Source organism: Colobus angolensis, unplaced genomic scaffold, assembly GCF_000951035.1.
Source record: "Colobus angolensis palliatus isolate OR3802 unplaced genomic scaffold, Cang.pa_1.0 Scaffold236, whole genome shotgun sequence".
Taxonomy (NCBI): domain Eukaryota; kingdom Metazoa; phylum Chordata; class Mammalia; order Primates; family Cercopithecidae; genus Colobus; species Colobus angolensis.
In genome coordinates, this window is record NW_012115555.1 from 994449 (window position 1) to 1014615 (window position 20167).

Below are 20167 nucleotides of genomic sequence, written 5' to 3' on the forward strand. Positions count from 1 at the left end.
TTTTTTTTTTTTTTTTTCCTTTTTGTGGAGAACGGGGTCTCGCTATATTACCCAGGCAGGTATCGAACTCCTGGGCTCAAGCTATCCTCCCGCCTCTGCCTCCCTGAGAGCTCGGATTACAGGCGTGAGCCACCGCGCCCGGCCCCCGCAACTATTCTTAAGGACCCCTCTTCCCGTCCCCCATTATCTAAATGCTTAGATAAATTCTAAGCATTTATCAAACACCTACCTATCATATGACAAGCATTAAGTTCACCTCTCTTCTTTTTCTCTCCATGACTCCATCTCACCCCATCTCACTCTCCAGTCCTCTGGTCTGGTTTCCTTTGCCCTTTGTCCCTCACTATCTCCCAGCAGTCCAGCTCCCCCCTCCACCTGCCTTCTCTGGCCTTTAAAGAGATCTCTTTGGCCTCATCCCTGACCCTTTCCTTTCCATGCTCTTTTCCCTCTGCACTTTTTCTTTCCTACTTCCTTCCTATCAGTCTCCTTACTTGCCCAAGCTGAGACAACCTCTTCTCACAACATACAATATGGGTACAGCTTTTCTTCCAATGGAAATTGGGCGTCAGGGGTGCTTTCTAGAAAAAGAAAAAGTGAGGAAGAATGCCGATTCCTCTGGAATGAGGGTGCCTCCTTAATTCGGTAGCCATGTATCTAGTTTTCCACCCCCTCTTCTCTTCCTCCACTCCCATTATCTCTGTACTAGGATCATTCCATCACTTCACTCTCCTTCATTTCCACCTTTCCCTCTCAACATCTTAAACCTCCAGTTTCCTGAATCCTCATCTGCCCCAGTCCTTCTTTACGCAACTGCTAACTTCTCATCTTTCCTTACTTTTGAGTCACATGGGATCTTTTATCAAGGTCCCGCCTCTAGCCACACCTTTACCCTGCATGAGTGTACATGCCCTCGGGAAGAGGATTGGTAGTGGGAAGACTGTTACCTAGTTCTGCTCCTTTGGTCACAGTGAGGGTCAGTGATTGTAGGAAAGGCCCAAACTCCCCGGGGTCCAACCCTGGAAGAAGACCCTATTTCTGATGGGCAAATTATAAGGAGGAAAGGGCGGGTCTCCTTAAAAGGGGCGGGCCTTGCCCATTCTGCACCACTCACAAAGAGGGTGATCCCAGAGCTTTTCTGCTCTGAAGGTTTAAAACGGAGTGTAAGTCAATCCTGTTCTACTCTGTGTACAGCATTAAGAAAGGAGTGGGCCTTTAGTTCAGTTTTGCTCTGTAAATCACCTAAAGTGGGGAGGGCTGAGTCGTCCAGCCGAATGAGTTAACACCAGCTCCGCAGATCGATGTTCGCACTATCCAAACGTCGAGCTAATCCCAGTTCTGCTCCCTTAACTAAAAGGGAGGGGCAGACCCAAGTTCTGCTCTCTACGTCACCAAAGGAGGTTGGAGCCATTTTGAACCCTGCGACCCTAGTGTTTTCCCTCTTTCCCTAGCTCTTCGCCGTCTTTCCCGATGTGGGCCAATCAGGGGAAAAGGAAGAGGCCCAATCAGCAGAAAGTCCACAGCTGAAGGACCCGGATGAAGCGAGCCGAGGACTTTGAAGTGCAAGCCTCGCCAATTGTAGAGCAGTCACCATAGCGACAAGATAGGGGTGAAGAGGTGGAACAAGAGAAAGTTCAACCCTCACGCGATTGGCCCACCCCCGTCCCGTCGCGTGCTGCGCAGGCGCGTTTTACCCAACCACCATTTTCCGTCAAGTTCTAGCCAATGAGTTGCTTTGGAGCCATACGCTCCAAAGTCCAATAGCAATCCGGACATTCTCAGACAGAGGAAGCGAAGGAAAGAAAGGGGCTTATAGTGGGCGAGGTCTATAGGTAGCCCCGAGCAAATTGCTTCTGGCTTTGCTTATGACTGACAACTACTCAGACGAATAAAGCCCTCCGTGGCCAGGCGACAGGGTGTAGCAAGTTATTACCAATCCCTTGGCATTGCACATTGACTTAGACCGTATCAGCCAATAGCCATTGTGCGAAGGCAGGACCGCGCTAACCTTTTCCCGCCCCTACCCTTTGGACCAATCCTTTCTTTTGAATTCTTTGTGATTGGCAGGCATTCACACCAATAGTGATTAGGAAACCTTGACGCCTACCCAACGATCGTGGGCAGGAGGTGGTTCCTGGTTTGTTGGGGCGTGTGTATGTGTATTTGGGGGGACTGAAGGGTACGTGGGGCGAAACAAATCCGGCCATGGCAGCAGCGGAGGAGGAGGACGGGGGCCCCGAAGGGCCAAATCGCGAGCGGGGCGGGGCGGGCGCGACCTTCGAATGTAATATATGTTTGGAGACTGCTCGGGAAGCTGTGGTCAGTGTGTGTGGCCACCTGTACTGGTGAGAATCGAGGAGAGGGGCGGAAGGCGGTGGGTCTCGCTTATATACTGGGGAGGCTAGGAGCGAATAATCATACAGTCATACAGATAATCGGAGGGCACGTTCCCATAGGTGAGGCCCGACAGGAGACATACGACTTCGCTGGTATGTGTGGGTGGGAGTATAACGTTTCTACGGTCGAGATCTGTGGAAAGAAAGGTCTTAGGAACCAGGAGCGGGGGCATGTGATGTGCTGAGAAGAGGAGGTGGGACGGGGAGTGGCGGGACAACGTGAGACCCGAGCCACCTTACCCCAGAGAAGCGAGGGGTCTTAGCTATGCAGGTGGAAACAGATGAGACACAAAGGTTAAGGGGAGGCACGCATCAATTGAGTTGTGGAGAACCAGGAAATACGGATCACATTCAGATGAGATCTGGGAGGGGGCTGGTACGAAGGCACTGTGGAGAGGCAGACTTGAAAGGTTAAAGGGTCGTAAAGACAGGGACATTATTGAGCTTGAAAGTGAGGAAAAGGGGTAATGGGGGAATGTGCTAGTAAAGGGGTTTGGTTTGGAGTGATGGGGTTGGGGTTGAAAAGCGGAAACCCGGAAAGAGGTGGCTAAAGGGAATTAGAAATTAACTTGAAAGGCAGAAAAGGGAGGGCACGAAAATTTGTACGTGTTTGTTGGGGAGAGGAGAAAGGAGAGGGTTGAGTATGTTGAGGATGGACAGAGCTTTAGGTGTTGGAAGATCAGACAAGCAGGAAGGCCAAGTTGGCTGGTATGGTAGAGGTTGCAGAAAATCTGAAAAGCAACAGCTGGTTGCCTGGGAAGAGGGGTGAGATGGGATTCTGTGAAGTCTGGGGTCTGTGTCTCTCTCTTCTGTAGCTAGTTTGACCTTTTTTTTTCCTCCCCCTTCCAGTTGGCCATGTCTTCATCAGGTGCGTACTCGGGAGATGAAGAGGGAAATGGGGAGGTCTGAGGAGCTGGAAGACCCTCTTGTATACTGGAAACCACTTTTTTTCTCCCCAGTGGCTGGAGACAAGGCCAGAGCGGCAAGAGTGTCCTGTATGTAAAGCTGGAATCAGCAGAGAGAAGGTTGTCCCGCTTTATGGGCGAGGGAGCCAAAAGCCCCAGGATCCCAGGTGAGAGACTGGAGGTGTTGCTCAGGGAAGATTGAAGGCTTCTGCCCTTGGAAAACGGTGTGGAAGATGACAGGAGAAAATTCCCTGTTAACTTTCTCTCTCCTCTTCCTCAGATTAAAAACTCCACCCCGCCCCCAGGGCCAGAGACCAGCTCCAGAGAGCAGAGGGGTGAGTCTTCCTGTCCAGTTGTGTCCCTTCCTTGACAGGTTTGCTGGCTTCCCATCTGACTTTTTTTTTTACCTCCCTAGGGATTCCAGCCATTTGGTGATACCGGGGGCTTCCACTTCTCATTTGGTGTTGGTGCTTTTCCCTTTGGCTTTTTCACCACCGTCTTCAATGCCCATGAGCCTTTCCGCCGGGGTACAGGTAAGAGTCACATTCAGCTCCCATCAGGGAGCCCTGTGAATCCCCTCGGGCCCCCTCCCAGCCTAGAAGCATATGCTTCCACAGCTTTCCTCTCTCCCACAGGTGTGGATCTGGGACAGGGTCACCCGGCCTCCAGCTGGCAGGATTCCCTCTTCCTGTTTCTCGCCATCTTCTTCTTTTTTTGGCTGCTCAGTATTTGAGCTATGTCTCCTTCCTGCCCACCTCCAGCCAGAGGAGAATCAGTATTGAGGGTCCCTGCTGACCCTTCCTTACTCATGGACCCCCTTGACCTCTCTATTTCTGTTGGCTAAGGCCAGCCCTGGAGATTCTCCAGGAAAGCTTGGGGAGGAGGAGTGAAGTCTGTGCATAGATGGTAGAGCCTTCTGCTCAGAGGCTCACTCAGTAACAATATAATTCTCTGCCCTGGGGAAGGAGGATGGATTGAGAGAATGTCTTTCTTCTCTCCTAAGTCTTTGCTTTCCCTGATTTCTTGATTTGATCTTGAAAGGGGGGCAAAGCTCCCTCTGACTCTTCCCCCACTCCCCATCTTATTGATTTAATTTAATTTTTCACTCCCCAGAGTCTAATATGGGTTCTGACTCTTAAGTGCTTCCTCCCCCTCACTACCTCCTTTAATACAAATTCAATAAAAAAGGTGAAATGTATTGATGGGATCTCTTCCCAAGTTTGCCCCCCACCTTCCTCCCTCCCTCCCTCCCTCTCTTGACAGAAGCATCTTCTCCCCAACTTGAATAGATGTTTGGTGCAGTGTGGGGAAGTGTGGGGGTGAGTCCCTTTCCTTCAGGGCCCTCAAGGGTGTAGGGGTGAGGTTGTGTCTCACACACATATACATAGACACACAAGAGCAAGATGTGTCAGGTGTTTACTCCTCATTGTGGGGGGCTCTGGTTGTAGAAGAAAGTTTGGCAAGGTGGGGTTATACAGGAGAGAGTTGGTCTGGGGCCAGAACAGTTCAAGGGAAAAAGAAAAGGGAGCTGATGGATGGGATCTGTCTGTGGGCCCCTCAAGGCCCTCCAGTACCACTCTCGCCTGCCTCAGGTTCCTCTGACTGATTCAGCTCTGCACGCTCCTCCTCTTCCTCCTGGTTTTCTGGGGCCTTCCTAAGGAGGAAGATTGTGGAGAATGCTGCACATTGTCGTTCCACCCCCCACCCCTCTTCACTTGCTGCCTGGAAGCCCTAGGTCTGAGGAGTCTGGCTTTCTCCACTCACCTCTCCTCTCCTTGGCGTCGCCGCCTTTGCCACAAGATGACCCCAATGAGCAGGGCGGCTGTCCCCAGGCCTCCCAGGATCCCCAGGGCCAGGGCTAGAGTTCCTGGCCCTGATCCTCCCACAGAGCCTGTAGGGAGACAGGGAAAATTGAGAGCACAGCCCCCACCACTCACCATTCCTTTCTTGTTGACCATCCCCGCAGTCACATGTGTTGGGGGCTATCTTCTGCTTCCCTGACTTTAGCGAACCCCTCACCTGCAGTTGGCCCCTCCTCGCCTGGTTCTGGAAGACAAAGTTGGATCCAGTCAGAAAGGAAGACTTCGGGTTGAGAGAGGGTTATTTAGTGGGAGCTCCAGTGGAGTCTTTCCCTTTTTTTTTTTTTTGAGATGGAGTTTCGCTCTTGTTGCCCAGGCTGGCATGCAATGGCAGGATCTCGGCTCACTGCAACTTATGCCTCCCGGGTTCAAGTGGTTTTCCTGTCTCAGCCTCCCAAGTAGCTGGGATTACAGGCGCGTGCCACTATGACTGGCTAATTTTGTATTTTTAGTAGAAATGGGGTTCCTTCATGTTGGTCAGACTGGTCTCGAACTCCCAACCTCAGGTGATCCACTGGCCTCAGCCTCCCAAAGTGTTGGGATTACAGGCGTGAGCCACTGCGCCCAGCCGTCTTTCCCTTTTTTTAGTTCAGAGGGAAGAAGGGAGAGGCTTGGCTGCTCTCTTGGCAGAATTTGGGCGGGGCAGGGGAGGTTTGGGTGTGGGTGCACGGAGGGAGAGGTGGGGTGGCTCTTGGGGATAAGGCCAGAATGGGGCAGGAAATTAGAGCCTGTGCTGTCCTGCACCCTAGCCCCAGGGTCTGTAGGGCTTGGGGAGAGGTCTCACCGATGATGCTGATGCTGACAGCACGGCTTTCCTGGGACCCGTGGCTGGGATGGGTGGCCACACACCTGTAGGCTCCCTGGTCCTGAGGCCTTATCTCAGGGAGGATCAGCACAGGGCTGGGGGAAAGGGGTAAGGGCACACCCTGGTGGGGGAAGGGGAGAGGAGACTATTTCAAAACTCTTGTCTTTTTGTCTCCACATCTTCAAATACCCTCTCTTCCTCCTCAGCTCCTAGCCTGCCTTTCCCTTGTTATCCCTCTGCCCTCCCTATTGCTAGTTATGGTTCACCCTACCTCCCAGCCCCTCTCTCCAGGTCACTCACATCCTTCATCCAGTGGATTTGAGGAGAGGGCTGGCCAGGGACATCACAGGTCAGGGTTACGGTTCCACCAGGAGCTACTGCTCCACCTTCTGGCTCTACCACCAATTGGACCTCCTCCAGAGGCACAGGCTCTGGGAGTTGGAAGGGTTATGAGGTGGAGAGTTACACCTGTGAGTGATCCCAGTGGCCATGGGCTTGACTCCCTCTTTCCCTAAGGGTCAGACTTCCAGAATGCACTCACATGAGCCTGGGGCCCTCCCCACCTCTGCTCACCCCAGACACGGGGCTGGATAGGGGCTGTGTGCAAGGCCCGGCGTCGGGGAAGGCCTGGGCTGAAGCTACAGGAGAAGGTGGGATGGGGATTTCCTCCCCGGGCTGGGGTCACCATTAGCTCCGACTGCAGTGTGAAGAGCCCTGTCTCAGGGTGTCTCCTGGTCTCTTCCTTCACAGATACTCCTACGGTGGGAGGATAAGACAGATTATCCCAGGGTGGGTGTGGGAGTGAGATCAGGGAGAAGGCAGCTTGGGGGGCACCTTCGGACTCACCCTTTTCATTAGGCACCAGGGGCTTCCCATCCAAGTGCCAGCTAAGAGTCCCTGCAGGGTAGCTTCCCTCTGACACACATGTCCCCACCTGGGGGAAGAGTGGTGACCTCAGAATCCTTTGAAAATGGGAGATGCCACACACCCACACACACTCGCCTCCTGTTCACAGGACCATTTTCTACTTCTGCTTTCTTTCACTACCTTATTGGGAACACCAGCCGTGAGTTCAGAGGCAGAATCTATAATTTCTGGCTTCCTAGGAATCTCTGAAGGAGGAAAAATCCAATCAGAGGCTGTAATTGTGAAGGTTCTCAAACTCTGTGTGTGGAAATGGGGCCAGTGGAAGTCAGAGGCCCTCATGGGCCAAGGCTGGGGTTGAAGGCTTTTTCTGAGATAAGAAAGGGGGCCTTGGAGAAGGCCCTGGAATTCTTACGGTAGACACGGACTCGGTAGTTGGACTTGGTCTCCTTTCCATTCCTGTTCATTGCCTGGCACCGGAAAATCCCCTCATCCTGGATCCCGACAGCCGGAAGGAAGAGGGAGCCGTTGGGAAGGACACGAGCCACACTTTCCCAGGGGCCTCCCTGGGGAGACAGGACCTTCCAAGCTTCTGTCCGGCCTGTGTTCTAGAAGCAGAGAAGCGGGACCTAAACAGTGCAAGGCCTTTGGGAAAGTACTGTGAGGCAGAGTGACGGGGATCCGAATCATTGCTGGTCTCCCTGGAAGTTGGGAGGCTGCAGCAGGAGCCCCACTTACCAGTTTCCATTCCAGCTGCTGGGGTGGTTTCTTGGGGGCCCCCTTACACTTCAGCACCAGTGGCTCACCGATCCGGGCTGTGATGTTTTGAGCACCTACTACTGCCCCTGGGAGACAGCACCGTGGTAGAGGGGCAGGAAGGGAATGAGGGCTAACAAAATTTGGACAGGGTGCGTGAGGGACCTTGAAAAGCAGTTCCCTGGGTTCTGGGAAAAGTTCTAGGGCAATTGGGATATGGGGTTAAAGTGCTTTCTGCAGGAAGGGTCAGTGGGATGGGGGGAGTGGCTCACCCCACAGACTGAGGACCAGCACCCAGGCTCCAACCGCTGCTCCGGCTGCCATCCTGCTTCCTTCCAGGCTCGTGGCTCTGTCTGCCCCTCTCTGTGCTGTGGCCTCCGCCCTAGGTGGGGCCTGTACCCTCTCCAGCCCCCATCTTTCAGTCATCTTGTCACAGGGAATGCTAGGAATTCATGCCTTTGGGACAAGAGTCCTTCAGGTACTAGAGAAATAATTTATCACCCCACCCCTGGGCACTACCAGCCTCTGGGCACAGTCACTTCCCTGGGGGATGGGGAGTGTACCCTCTAGGGTCTCATTCCCTCAGAACCCCCTATCCTATTTATTCCATCGATCCATCAGGGCTGCCTGGTGACCCACTGGAGCCCCATGTTGACTGGGCAAGGTTGCATCAATAGGGTCCAGGCCAGACTGTTGTTTGCAAGGGTGCAATTGGGACTGCATCGTGAAAGCAAGGCTGGGGGACAGGGGAGAAACCTGTTTGGAGCTTCGTGAAAGAAAATCATTTTTTTTTTCTGGGGTTTCTCATGTTTTTTGAAAAAAATTTTCAACTAAACCCAGGAAAAAAAGAAATTTCTTTATTTAAAACTGCATTTTGTTTTTTTTCTGTGAAACTACACAAGTTTACAAGTGAGGAGAGAACTGCCCCCAGCCCATGCCTCCCACCCCCCTACCCATCACACTTCCAACCTGTCCCCAGTCCTGCCTGGATCTTTAATGGGAGGGGTTCCCCACTCTGACAGTCTTGCAAAATCCTGAGAATGTCTGAGGGGATCAGATGGTAGGGTTTAGGGCTGAGGATGGGACAGTGTTGATTTTACTTTTCCCCCACACCTGACTTTTTGCAACCTCCTCCCTCTCCCTACCACTTGATTTTGGTGTGACAAAAAGATACCTCATTTCTGGGGAAACTGAGGAAGATACATATACAAGCACCCCAACCCATATTTAACGTATTTGGCAATAACTCCCTTCCCATTCTTCCCCCTCCAATTTTCAAATAGTAGTTTTTTAAAAAATTAAAGACAAGTCACTCACAGGGGAAGATGGCATCTTCGATTTCCTCAAAATTACTGAGTCCAGCCCTGCCCAAGGGTTGTGGGAAGAAGGGGGATGAGAGGCCAGCAGGGCAAGCCCTTCACTGCCTCCACACCAAATGCGGCAGAAACCTGCCTGCATGAGCAAAGAACACGTAAGTGATTTTAGGGGGCAAAGCTTGGTGCCCTGTAAAATTTACTTCCTGATGGACAGGCCTGGAGCCAGGGGGGCCTCTTTACCAGTTCTGTTTGTCCCCCCCTTCTCTTACCAGGACCCCTTTGGCTATCACCCCTAATATGGGAAAGTAAGAAATTAAAAAAAAAAAAAAGACAAGAAATCAACATATTTATAAAAAAAAAAGCTACTTCCCCAAACTAAATTAAAAATTAAGAACCACCACCACCACCACCACCAAAAACAACAACAACAAAAAACAGATGGATCCCAGGGTTTCTTTTTCCTTCTTTAAAAAAAAAAAAAGTTCAACCCCAAAGCCCAGTCAATAATTCCCTAAAGTAGCAGAAACTCCCTCCGAGGTAGATATCTGAGTCAGACACTCTCGTCCACCGAGCGATTCTATTGGTTTAAGATGAGCTGCGTATGAGGTAAGTAAGCCGTCTGGAGGGGCGGGGGTGGGGATGCATGGGGGCGTGGCCCATGTCCTCTGTCCAGAAGTCATGTCCCCATTTTTGGCATCTCTGGTTGGGCAGGGCTGGCGTCTCCACAGATTCCAGAGCATATAAGTGGGGTGGGGAAGGGACAGTGGGGGAGCCCAGAGAGAGAAACAGAATAGTTGCAAGTGGGAGTATGTGTGTGTGAGGTGTGGGAGAGGGAGAGAAAGACAGAGGAGAAAAAGGGGTCTGAGAGATAGGTTTGTAGGTATATGTATGTTTCTGTGTAAGAAAGAAAGCGAGAGAGGAAAAAGATGGAAAAAAGGGGGAGACAGACCCCACACTCCCCTTAGAGGCCTCATTTTTCCTGCCATGTAATTAGCACCCCCAGCACAGAGAGTCTAGTTAGGGAGGGGATGACCCCATTGGCCCTTCTGTCTTGTGCTTCTCCTGTATTTGGGGTTTGTCCTCTGGAAGCCTGTGTCCTCTTCAAGAGTCGCCTTGTGAGAGCCCCCACCCCTGTGACCCTGAGGGGCAAGATCAGTTGGAGGTGTCAGAGTGAACACTCCCTGGTCCCTCCGTTGGGGATGTCACTGAAGAGGGGGTCACAGCCTCCTGCCAGCTGCCATTTGCCTGGAAGAAGAGAAAGACAGAGTATAGAAAATAGACAAGGCCCCGGGAATCCTGTGTGGGCACAACACTACTAGGGAAAGTGCCCCTCTGTCCTGTGAGAACTGGACGGAGAGGGGCTTCGGGATCCACTCACCCTCATTTCCCGTGGGCTGTACATCTGGCCTCCCCCGAGGTTATCCCCATAGCCCCCTGGCCCCATGGAGTGTCGGAGTGATTCCACCTGCAGGCAGCAGAGGAAGGTATGACAGTGAAGAGAAGCCTCAGAGGAAAGAGGTCTTGTATGCTAAAGTAGGGGAAATGGAGTTGGGGAAAGCCCTACTCGAGAGGAGATGGGCATCTGACCTGGGAAGCAGAATAGGAATCTCCGTTGAGCCCAGGCATCCCCAGAAACATGTCTCCAGATCCTGAGAGATTGAAAGAGCCGCCAGAGCCTTGTGGGGGGGTAGAGAGGGAAGAGTGTAATAGAGCCTGTGATGGTAGAAAGGGGATGAACCACAACTCTCAGCTCTTGTGGGGACGTGCTACTATACTCCAATTATCCACAAAACAACATTCCAACACGCAGAAAGAGCAGGCTGTTCCTTAGCCTCCCATGCCCACCCGTGGGAAGAAAGGCAGAAGTCAGTTCACTGGAGTGGCCTCTGTCCCCTGACATCTCCAGCCTATCTCAGCTTGGTCCCTGTCACCCCAAAAGGCCCCCTCTCTGCTATGATCTTGCCTAGGTAGGAAGTGGGAACAAAAGCAAGAAGTGTGCAAAACAGTCAGCCGGGGTGACAGTGGGATCCACCTGCAGAGGAAGGGGGTGTCGGGGAGCTGGTGCGGCTGTGGCCCCCCTGGGTGACTGACACGGCGGTCTTGACAGCATAGATGTTTGCCTCCTCTTGGAACTTTCCAATGTTTTTCTTATAGCGAATCCTCTTGTTGCCAAACCAGTTGGAGACCTGTGGGGCAGAAAGGAGGGTCGGGTAGAAACATTTGCCTCTGAAGTCCTTCACTGAATAAGATGTGAGTGAGAGGATTTTTTTTTCTTCTGGTGTCACTATGCTGTTGCCCAGGCTGGTCTCCAACTCAAGTGATCCTCCCACTTCAGCTTCCTTAGTAGCTGGGATTATAGGAACACACCACTGCACCTAGCTGAGATGCGTGCATTTTGCCTGACAACTCCTCCCGAAACCTCCATAATACCTGAGACACGGTGATGCCACACTTCTTGGCAAGCTCCTCCTTGGCCTCCTCACTAGGATATGGGTTACTCAGGTGGGAGTAGAAATACTCATTAAGGACCTCAGTGGCCTGTTTGCTGAAGTTACGGCGCTTTCGTCTACAGAGAAGGGAGAAGATCGGTGAGGAGGATGTTGGTGTCCTGGCAGGGCTGTCACATGGCATGACCCCAGAGTCACCATTGTCATGGAGTACCACATTGTGCAGCATGGCAGCTAAGGGTCTTGGAGAGGAATGGGAAGGAGCCCAGTGCTGGGGGCCAGCTTGGGTCCCTGGGCCCACCTGGCATCCAGGAAACGGGAACGCAGGATCATGACAGCCTCGCAGGTGCTCTGCTTGAGCTGCATCTGGATGGCGCTGAACTTTCGATGGATGATGCTCACCATGCGTTCCATCTCTTTGGGGGCCACGGGCCTGGTGCGGCTCTGCTCCCTCAGCAGGTTCATGACATGGGTCGTGAACTCATTACATGCCTGTAGTGGGGGCCAGTGGGCTGCTGAGAAGGAGCCCTTTGGCCATGGGATTCCCCTGCAAGAGCCCTTCCCTCCACCCTCCTCTCCTTACCTGCTCATACTTCTCCAGCTCCGAGTGGTATATGTGACGGATCTGGGCAAGTTTGCTGCGATAGTCTGAGTGTTCGATGGAGTTGTCAGGGGACACGCCACCCCCAGAGGCTGCAGCGGCTGCAGCTGCTGCTGCTGAGCCGCCCCCTTTCTCGGGCCCAGCCACACCCTCTGCCAGAAGCATGTTGTCCAAGCGCATCAGCTGTGGGTCCACCGGCTCCTCCTCCTGGGAGCTCCGAATGCTGAGGCCTAGCATGCAGGCAAGAGGACTTAAGGACCCAGGGCCCCCACACCCAGCGGTCAGTCCTCCTGGTGCTTCCTGGAGAGCCAAGTTCCGAGGCTTTGGTTCCTTCCCCAGTACCCCCGACTCCTCACTTTCCTCAGGCCCCCAAGCTGTCACACTCTAGCCCCATAATGAACAGGGTTCTGTCCCCAGAGTTGAGCAACCAGAGGAGGGCCCACATACCGGTTTTCTCCTTGATTTCACACAGGACGCTAAAGAGAGCAGGCTTCATTCGGTGGCAGTTTAGGGCGTGTTTCCTTGGGAGGAGTGGGAGTGGGGAAAGAGAAAAGTTGAGGAGCTAGAGAAACAGAGCAGGGGGCCTGAGAACAAGGAGGGAGGAGGGTCAATCTGCAGAGGGAGGAAGCGAATTGGGGGTGGAATGGAGTTGGGGAGGGGAGTTCTTGGGAAAAGATTGGCTCCCAGAGCATGGGGAAGCTGCTCGGCTTCAGGGTGACACAGGGAAGATGCATGCAGCAGGCTAAAGGCCGGGGGCTTTGGGAGATGGTCTAGAAAAGTATGAGGAGGAATTGGGGAGTGGATGGAGAAAAGAAAGTGACTTGGTAGGTTTCAGAGGTAGAGAGACAGAGGCTGGGGTTGAGGAGAGCTGGAGTTTGAGGTGGCAGAGCAGGGCTGGGGGTGCTGAGCTAACTGGGGACATCAGTGTAGTGTGTGTGAAGGGGTCCTGGGGCTGAGCAGGTGGGAGGCTTTGATGCACCTAGTGTCCGGCTGAGCCGTGGAGAGGAGCTTTGGGGCTCTGGAGAGGGTGTGGAGGTCTCCACATCTGGACAGAATGAAGGGGCTGGGTGGAGAGTTAGGGGAGAAAATAACATAGCCCAAGAACAGTTTCTGAGTCTGGGAGCCAGAGGGGGCTCCCGGAGATGGGGCTGTTCCAGGGGAGTGTGGGGGTCAGCAAAAGGTTAGGAGTGGGGAGCGGGGCCACCTGGGGTTCCCTCTGTAAAGGTTTCAGGGCCTGGGGGTGAAGGGAGGTTTGAGAGGGATCACTTTTCTAGGGGCTCCCAGGAATGAGAGAAGAGAGCTGTTCGATCCTGGAAGAGGGCCCTGGAGTTGGGGGTGCTCCCAGAAGATTCAGAGCATGTGAACGGGGTTTGCTGGGTCTGTGTGGGGTCCCGGGGTGGGGGCACTCACTTGGCCTGGGCCTCGTCCAGGCTCTGGTCGGTGATGGTCATTATCTGCTGCAGAATGTCCCCGATGTCTTGCTTCCCTCGGCCTCCCGGGACCCCCCCGCTACCCCCACCCGGGTCTCCGCCACCGGGAGGCTCGCCAGGGCCCCCAGGCTCCCCACCCACCAATCCCAAGCCCCCCCGGCCCCCGCCTGGAGGGGGCGGCCCCAGTAGCCGCTCGTCCATAGCTGGGGGGGGCCCTGAGGCCCCCTCCCTGCTCCGCCCCTCCCCCGCCTGGTTACTTCTCCCCCTAAACTCGCTGGGGCCGCTGCTCCCTCCGCCCCAACCCCCGCCCGTCTGCCCCCGGCTCCCGGCTCCCCCGGGGGTTCACCCCGGCACTGAAGGGAGACCTGGGGTACCGGCTGGGCCCCCCACAGGAGACCCCGGCCCCCGGCGGCGGAGAAAATGGAGCCGGAGAGAGAGGAGGCCCAAGCGGGGGTGTGTGTGAGAGAGAGGGAGGAGGGAGGAGGGAGAAGGGGGGGAGCGAGGGAGGGAGGCTGGGGGAGGGGAGCCGGGGAGGAAGAGGAGGGGAGGAGAGAGGAGGAACAGGGAGGAGCTGGGGGCGGAGAGAGAGACACAGAAACAGAGGAACTGAGACCGAGTGGAGGAGGGGAGAGGGAAGAGGGGATGAGGGGAGGAGACGGGCCATCTGAAAAATATGGGAAAGCCCCCTGGCTGGACTTCCGCGGCCTGGGAGTCGGGGCGTGTTGGCGGCTGTGGGGGTCTGCCACCTGGGTCCTGAATCAGGGATCTAGGCGATGTGGACTTACGCCGCTGGAATGCCTGGGTTCACCGACAGCTCAGTTCATATTTCTTGTTCTAATGACTCCCCTCCCTGTTCTACTTAATTAAAACCAGGAGAGGGGGGCTGGGGGAGATAATTAGGGAGGTCTCCAGCCGCTGCTTAATGAGCCAGTAATTAACCAGCCAGGGAGGGGAGCTGGCCTCTGGCCAGAATGGGGAGAGAGGCGGCCTCTGGCCTCACCTTCCTACCCTTCACCCCGCCCTGGTCCCCCAGACACCAGTCTTCAGTCCAGAGGGGTATTACATTTATTCACACAACCAAAACGTCAGACAGACTCAGCAGCAGTGGGGAGCGAGGGTGGGCAGGGCTGAAGGTCCATTCACAGCCTGTAAACCCCTCAGTCTCAGGGATGGGGGGTGCTGACAGTGGGACTGTGAGAATAATCTTAATCTCTCAGGTGCCCACCCACCTTCCCTTCTTACTGGGAGGAAGGGTAGAGCTGTCTCTCAGGTTATAACCTCTCAGGAGGAGGCCTGAGCCCTCAGACCCTAGTGCCTAGTAGCTCGACAATTGGTGGTGTCCCCACAAGTTAGGGAAAAAGACTCCCAGCCACTCCTTGAGATGGGTGCCTGGGATCCCCCTTACTGCCTCAAGCTCCCATGGACCTGTGCGGGGGGAGTTAAATCCCCGTTCCACCTCGCCTGTTCCCAGAGTTTGAGGCCTTTCACCCCGTCCGGTTCCCAGGGAAGGTGATGTGGGCGATGAATATTGAGATTTGCGCTTCGTCTTTCAGTCTCTGTTACCCCCGCCAAGCAAGAGTTGAGGGCATGCAATAGGCTGCCCAGCTTTCAGACCAGGGGCGAGGAAGGGCTGGCTGGGGGCTCAAGACTCAGCAGGTGTGTGTGGGGGGCCGGGACCTTTGCTCCTCCATTCGACCCCCACCCTGAACTCTCAGCAGCAACTCCAGGAGCTCCTGCCCACCTGGAGGGAGGGGAGGCTCTGACCGCTGGGCTTCCATCCGCTGGCACTGGAGGAGTGGAGGCAGAGGAAGAGCTTTGGTGAGGGTCTGAGGGGAGGAGGTTCTTGAGAGGATCAAGGGTTGGTATGGGGAGGCATATAGGAAACCTGTGAAGGCGATGGGGTGCCTAGGGAGAAACAGGAGTAGAACCCAAAAGAGAACAGGGCCAAGAGACCGGGAGGCCTAGGTTTGCCTCCTGGGGGGATGTCTTACCTGGTGACTGAGGATGGTGCTGTAAAGCTGTTCTCTGTCCTCAAGAGGACGGAGTGGGGCAGGGGCTAGGCTTGGGGGGCTCTGTGGGGTGAAGAAGGTGGCCCTCTGCTCCTCTAGGCGGCGGGACTGGACTTCAGCCACCAGGTCCAGAAGGAGCTCAGTCTGCAGGGAGAGCAGGGAGGCCGAGCGGGGTCCCAGTGCTGGGGAGAGGGGTGTGGAGGGCTCAGAGACCCAGAGAGGTTGGCAGACAGGAGCCGTGGGGGAGTGTGGACAGGGTGATGTGATTAGGGACTTGGGATCAGAGGAGAGGGGGCGCAATGGGTAATCCCAAGGGGAGTCTGGAGGAGGTGGGGGAGAGGGCCCACAATGGACTGGGCCTTGGTAATGGGATCAGGATGTGGGCACCAGGGTCAGGGCTCTCCCTGGGTGGGTAGGGGTACCTGTGTGGCGGGTCCCTGGAGGAGGAGGGGACGGAGGAGCAGATCGCCAAGGCCGAGTGGTAGAGTTTGGAGGGGGCCAGCCTTGCTCATCCTGTGGGGGGCCCTGATGCCAAAATATGTCCATTCCAGTCAAGCAGTGGTGGTTGAAGTGGGTGGAGTGGACAGGGGCTAGGTCAGTGGCCTGTTTCCTCTCTGTGTGTCTCTGTTCCTGCCTCAGTTTGCCCAAGCCTTTCAAGGCCCCTCTGTCCCTACATTTCTGCCCCAGATCCTCTCACCTCCCTTCTTTCCCAGTGTCAGCCTCCCCAACCCCGTGCCCAGCTCACCTGCTCACCATCCTCTTCTTCCTGGGGTCTCTCAGCCTCCATCCCCTGGAGGGGAGAAACTGGTGGGGGAGGGGTGGCTGGGATTTGGGAGGAGGGCCGGAACCTTGGGTTCCTGAGGGGAGTGGGGGCTGGAAGGGGTGGGGGTGAGCTGGGGGCTGGATGCCTGGGTACTGAGCAGGAAGCTGGGTTCCTGGTCAGCCCCCCCACGGGCCCCGCCCATCCCTGTCAACTTCCTCCATTCTCTTTTCCCACCCAAACAGCTTGTTCAGTCTCTCTCACCCCAGGGGAGCACAGAGACTGGGAAAAACTCCTCCAGCTGCAGGAGTGGAGGGGGCTGATAGTGGGGAAGGACTCCTGGCGGTCTCATCTCCAGAGCCTCAGTAGCCCCCTAATCCCTGACTCTGCTCCCTCCACCCCACCTCCTCTTCTGCTCTTTCTGTCAACACAGGAACTAGCTACACAGGAAGTGGTTTCACTCCTCAGAACCCCCCTCCCCCCAACCAGGTCCCTTCCCTCCCTGAGATAGATCCTGCTATAGGATTTGGCCCTCCCGATCTTCCCTCTTACTTACTGGGTCTGGGAGGGGGCATGGTTCCAGTGGGAAGTAAAGGATTCAGACCTAGGGTTGTGGAGGTCTCAAATATATACATAAAACCCTAGCACTGGGTCCAACATGTAGTAAGTATTCAATATATATGTATTGAATAATCCCTGACCTCCAGGTATTTATAGTCTATTCAGGAGATGGCCGGCCGCTGTGGCTCACACCTGTAATCCTAGCACTTTGGGAGGCCAATGGGGGTGGATTGCCTGAGCTCAGGAGTTCGAGACCAGCCTGGGCAACATGGTGAAACCCCATCTCTACTAAAATACAAAAAATTAGCCGGGTGTGGCCACATGCATCTGTAATCCCAGCTACTCAGGAGGTTGAGGCAGGAGAATTGCTTGAACCCGGGAGGCGGAGGTTGCAGTAAGCCAAGATTGTGGCACTGCACTCCAGCCTGGGTGACAGAGCGAGACTCCGTCTCCAAAATAAAAATAAAATAAAATAAAATATACACTCTATTCAGGAGACAAGATGTGTACCAAGTGTGAGAGTACAGGAAGGGTTCATTTTGGAAACTTTAGTTTAGTGCAGACAAGGGGCAGGGGAAAACCTGTTTTGGGTATGAGAGATGTAGATATGGAAAAATGAGAGGCTGAGGTGGGAAGACTGCTTGAGCCCAAGAGGTTGTGGCTGCAGTGAGCCATTTGTGCCACTGCACTCCAGCTTGGGCAACAGAGCAAGACCCTGTTTCAGAAAAAGAAAGAAATGAAATGAAATCGAAAAGGGAGAGGACTACCTCTCTGGCTTGGTCTTTGATCAATGGCTAATCAGGTTGGTTGGCATCAAGGAAGGAGCAGGGCAGAGAACCATTTGGTACCTCTAAATGGCAGCCTGTCATGTTAGGGAGTTTATAGCTGAGTGATTTGGAATGTGAAATGTGATGAAGAAGAGATCTGGTCCTGCCACTTATTCCCTTGCAATCTTGGGCAGATCTCTGTGCCTCAATTTCTGAAAGAGTGAAATAGGGTTTAATAGCACCTACTTCATAGAGTTGATGTATTAAATGTAATAAAGCACTTGATGCATAGTGGATACTCAATAAACTGTAGATTATTGGCTTTCAAAATGCCTTATGACTCCATGTTTCAAACCTAGCAACATGTTGCTGCAAGGTGGACAGTTTCTTTAAGACACTCTCTCCATCTACTTGACTTGTGGCCTTAGGAATCTCCTAAGTGGCCATAACGAAAAGCCCTAGGATGAGGGACAAAGTGTGTGCATCATCTAGTGCAGTGGTCTCCTACCTTTTTGGCACCAGGGAAGAGTTTCATGGAAGACAATTATTCCATGGTCAGTGGGGATAGGGGGCTGGTTTCAGGATGAAACTGTTCCACCCCGGATCATTAGGCATTAGATTCTCATAAGAAGCAAGAAACTCAGATCCCTTGCATGCACAGTTCACAATAGGGTTCGAGCTCCTATAAGAATCTAATGCTTATGCTTATCTGACAGGAGGTGGAGCTTGGGCAGTAATGCTTGCTCACCTCCTGCTGTGTGGCCCAGCTCCTAAGAGGCCATGGACCAGTACCAGTCTGCGGCCCAGGGGTTGGGGACCCCTGACCTAGTGTGTGTGTGGGTTCTCCCTTGGCTACTAGACTCTTGCTTTCAGATAATACCCTAAATTATCATAGCGCCCCCAAGTATACTTATTCTTGCTTTTAAACTATACTTACATCCTCCATTCAATGCAAATGCTGAGCCAAAAGCACAAAATGCTGACACTATGCAGTCACTCCCATCTTTTTTCCCATTCTTCTCCCCAACTCCTCCAAAAAAAGGTAACACTTCAAATCAGCTTTATTATGGGTGACAAATTTAGGGTTCTTAAATAGTGATAGCAGTGGCTAGAAGAAGCGCTTCATCCCCGCAGTTGTGAGGGGAGGGAATGCAAGGAGTCATCAGCTGGGGTGGCCCTTGGCCACTTTTCAGCATCTACACAGTGCCTGGCACATAGTTGGTGTCCAATAAATATTTGTCAGCCATTTGTGGGCAGTGGGGACAATGGATGAAGGGAGCTCCCTTTGGAAACCATATATAGGAAAGAACATCTTACATCCCATATGCCTGCAGTTTTGGTTTCAATTTAGGGGTATTTCCACTCCACTCTGCCCTCCTGTGGCCTGTCTTATTTTCTGGAGGAGGACTGGACCTGCCTCATCCTAGCATCGTAAACCCTCTTTCCAGAGCTGCAGATTCTCCATGTGGAAGATGCGTGCTCTGGTGGGCATACATTCATTTTAGGAGAGAAACTAAACTCACAACCCTTCATTTTTGGGGCTCCATCTTAAAACCAGGAAGGCCTTCCAGCCTACCTTTTAATGGGGTAATCATTTTTGGAATTCCTTCCTACCATGTATTCTCCTATTTTTTGCCCTCTCCTCCTTGGTTTATGGGCATTTCTTGGTGGGCTGGGGGACCCCAGTCAAGTTGAGGGGATCCCCGCTCCGGGGACGGAGTAAGGCAAGAAGGCGGATTTGGAATGTTAGAGGCAGGACCGCAAGCTCCCAGGGCCACCCAATCACAGGGCCAGTCATCCGTTGGGCCCCTGCCTCCGCGCCCGGCAGCCACTCCGTATCTTCCTCGCATTATCGCAGGGTTGGGCCGAGGCCCGCGCATGCCTGCAGAAAACCTACGGCCGCGAGGGGGCGGGCCTCCTCCTGCTCCTCCTCCCGAGAATCTCCGGCAATGAGAATAGGCCTCGCCCCCTCGCGCAGCCAAGTCTACGGACCAAGTCCGAGCCTGCCGACAAGCTCCGCCCCCACGAGGGCCTGCTCCGGCTGACAGCGTCCGGCAGCGCGGCAGAGCCCCGCCCCCATGCGGGGGCACGCTTACAGACGTCGTCCGTGCGCGCGGGAAGGGCCCGGACTCGCGGCCCGGCGTGGCTTTGTGACGAGCCTCTAGTGGTCCCGCCCCTTCCAGCAGCGTCAGCAGATCCCAGTGGTTACGTTGGCGAGCGACGTCCGCGGGCGCCAGCCCAGCCTGGTCCCGCAGCTCTCGGGCTGCCCCCAGCCCCAGCAGCAGCTGGGCTACTTCCACCGCTCCTTCCCGTGCCGCCAGGAACAGCGGCGTCTGCTCCTGCACAGGAGGAAAGAGCCAGGGGCGATATCAGGGCAGGCCACGCCCACAGGACTGGGCCTTTCTACCTTCACTTACGGGACCACTGGCCCCTCTCCCCTCAGGCTTTGCGGGTTACCGCACTTTCCATTTCTCCTGCGCCCGACTGTTTTGTGGGAAGCCCTCTGTCCCATCTAACCCTGCTGTCCTGGGCGTCTTTATCGGCTCCGGCCTGGAGAAGCGAGCGGGCGGCTCGGGCGTTGTTCACGGCAGCAGCCCAGTGCAGCGCAGTTTTCCCTAGGGGACGACGTGGGAGGATGTTACCGCTGTTGGGGGCCAGACGCCTGGGTTCCGGTTTCCCACGGGTTCTGTCCTT

General features: G+C 54.4%; 6 protein-coding genes across 18 annotated transcripts in view; 1 reads left to right on the top strand and 5 right to left on the bottom strand.

Annotated features, from left to right (window-relative positions):
• The window catches only part of AGPAT1 (1-acylglycerol-3-phosphate O-acyltransferase 1), a 10078-nt gene extending 8276 nt beyond the window's left edge, over positions 1–1802 (bottom strand). Inside the window, exon 1 of one of the 2 annotated variants that reach the window (XM_011944790.1) lies at positions 1692–1802. The gene's annotated coding sequence lies outside the window, so the exon portion shown is untranslated. Of the gene's footprint in view, positions 1–944; positions 1447–1691 lie in introns of those variants that run through there. The other variant, XM_011944792.1, reaches the window with a different exon arrangement.
• RNF5 (ring finger protein 5, E3 ubiquitin protein ligase) lies at positions 1761–4496 on the top strand. Its single transcript, XM_011944788.1, has 6 exons — positions 1761–2342; positions 3243–3261; positions 3353–3465; positions 3579–3633; positions 3714–3831; positions 3934–4496. Exons 1-6 carry the CDS (start codon positions 2203–2205, stop codon positions 4029–4031), a joined length of 543 nt encoding a protein of 180 aa, XP_011800178.1. The 5' UTR covers positions 1761–2202; the 3' UTR covers positions 4032–4496.
• Positions 4497–4696: 200 nt separating this feature from the next.
• AGER (advanced glycosylation end product-specific receptor) lies at positions 4697–11947 on the bottom strand. 9 transcript variants are annotated; one of them, XM_011944787.1, is made up of 12 exons: positions 11939–11947; positions 7855–7984; positions 7565–7671; positions 7242–7434; positions 7010–7074; positions 6809–6896; positions 6536–6718; positions 6263–6393; positions 5942–6083; positions 5318–5344; positions 5063–5189; positions 4698–4952 (listed from the first exon to the last, which is right to left on the bottom strand). In XM_011944787.1, exons 2-12 carry the CDS (start codon positions 7904–7906, stop codon positions 4856–4858), a joined length of 1212 nt encoding a protein of 403 aa, XP_011800177.1. In that variant the 5' UTR covers positions 7907–7984; positions 11939–11947; the 3' UTR covers positions 4698–4855. The 9 variants fall into 9 exon arrangements, with proteins under 9 accessions (XP_011800172.1, XP_011800174.1, XP_011800173.1 ...); XM_011944782.1 differs by lacking the exons at positions 5063–5189; positions 11939–11947 and adding an exon at position 6229 and having other exon boundaries at positions 4697–4952; positions 5236–5344; positions 5942–6030; positions 7855–8000; XM_011944779.1 differs by lacking the exon at positions 11939–11947 and having other exon boundaries at positions 7855–8000.
• PBX2 (pre-B-cell leukemia homeobox 2) lies at positions 8426–13843 on the bottom strand. The gene is made up of 9 exons (XM_011944778.1): positions 13357–13843; positions 12394–12467; positions 11929–12176; positions 11647–11837; positions 11329–11464; positions 10931–11084; positions 10486–10574; positions 10277–10363; positions 8426–10143 (listed from the first exon to the last, which is right to left on the bottom strand). The coding sequence occupies exons 1-9, from the start codon at positions 13575–13577 to the stop codon at positions 10051–10053; spliced, it is 1293 nt and encodes a 430-aa protein (XP_011800168.1). The 5' UTR covers positions 13578–13843; the 3' UTR covers positions 8426–10050.
• Positions 13844–14423: 580 nt separating this feature from the next.
• GPSM3 (G-protein signaling modulator 3) lies at positions 14424–19185 on the bottom strand. Of its 3 annotated transcripts, XM_011944775.1 has the most exons (8): positions 19088–19185; positions 18411–18503; positions 17982–18062; positions 16702–16786; positions 16131–16189; positions 15808–15910; positions 15368–15567; positions 14424–15163 (listed from the first exon to the last, which is right to left on the bottom strand). In XM_011944775.1, exons 3-8 carry the CDS (start codon positions 18006–18008, stop codon positions 15026–15028), a joined length of 612 nt encoding a protein of 203 aa, XP_011800165.1. In that variant the 5' UTR covers positions 18009–18062; positions 18411–18503; positions 19088–19185; the 3' UTR covers positions 14424–15025. The 3 variants fall into 3 exon arrangements, with proteins under 3 accessions (XP_011800165.1, XP_011800167.1, XP_011800166.1); XM_011944777.1 differs by lacking the exons at positions 17982–18062; positions 18411–18503; positions 19088–19185 and having other exon boundaries at positions 15368–15529; positions 16131–16963; XM_011944776.1 differs by lacking the exons at positions 17982–18062; positions 18411–18503; positions 19088–19185 and having other exon boundaries at positions 16131–16963.
• The window catches only part of NOTCH4 (notch 4), a 28441-nt gene continuing 26790 nt past the window's right edge, over positions 18517–20167 (bottom strand). For both annotated transcript variants that reach the window (XM_011944774.1, XM_011944773.1), the window contains exons 29-30: positions 19991–20088; positions 18517–19812 (exon numbers count right to left, since the gene is read on the bottom strand). In XM_011944774.1, the coding sequence (XP_011800164.1) occupies positions 19099–19812; positions 19991–20088 (812 nt within the window). In that variant the 3' untranslated portion in view covers positions 18517–19098. The remainder of the gene's footprint in view (positions 19813–19990; positions 20089–20167) is intronic.

Bases quoted from the DNA above. Each gene is read 5' to 3' on its own strand.
- RNF5 (XM_011944788.1), top strand. From the start codon at position 2,203: ATGGCAGCAGCGGAGGAGGAGGACGGGGGCCCCGAAGGGCCAAATCGC. The intron at 3,466-3,578 runs GTGAGAGACTGG...CCTCTTCCTCAG, and splicing joins CAAAAGCCCCAGGATCCCAG to ATTAAAAACTCCACCCCGCC. The intron at 3,634-3,713 runs GTGAGTCTTCCT...TTACCTCCCTAG, and splicing joins CAGCTCCAGAGAGCAGAGGG to GGATTCCAGCCATTTGGTGA.
- GPSM3 (XM_011944775.1), bottom strand. From the start codon at position 18,008: ATGAAACTCTTCCCTGGTGCCAAAAAG. The intron at 16,787-17,981 runs GTAGGAGACCAC...ACCCAGTGCTAG, and splicing joins TCTTCCCTGGTGCCAAAAAG to GGTTTTATGTATATATTTGA. The intron at 15,568-15,807 runs GTACCCCTACCC...CCCTCTCCCCAG, and splicing joins TCCAGGGACCCGCCACACAG to CACTGGGACCCCGCTCGGCC.
- PBX2 (XM_011944778.1), bottom strand. From the start codon at position 13,577: ATGGACGAGCGGCTACTGGGGCCGCCCCCTCCAGGCGGGGGCCGGGGG. The intron at 11,465-11,646 runs GTGGGCCCAGGG...CCTTCTCTGTAG, and splicing joins TCCCGTTTCCTGGATGCCAG to ACGAAAGCGCCGTAACTTCA. The intron at 11,085-11,328 runs GTATTATGGAGG...TCTGCCCCACAG, and splicing joins GTGGCATCACCGTGTCTCAG to GTCTCCAACTGGTTTGGCAA.
- AGER (XM_011944787.1), bottom strand. From the start codon at position 7,906: ATGGCAGCCGGAGCAGCGGTTGGAGCCTGGGTGCTGGTCCTCAGTCTG. The intron at 6,719-6,808 runs GTGAGTCCGAAG...CTCCCACCGTAG, and splicing joins CCTGGTGCCTAATGAAAAGG to GAGTATCTGTGAAGGAAGAG. The intron at 6,394-6,535 runs GTGAGCAGAGGT...TCCAACTCCCAG, and splicing joins TATCCAGCCCCGTGTCTGGG to AGCCTGTGCCTCTGGAGGAG.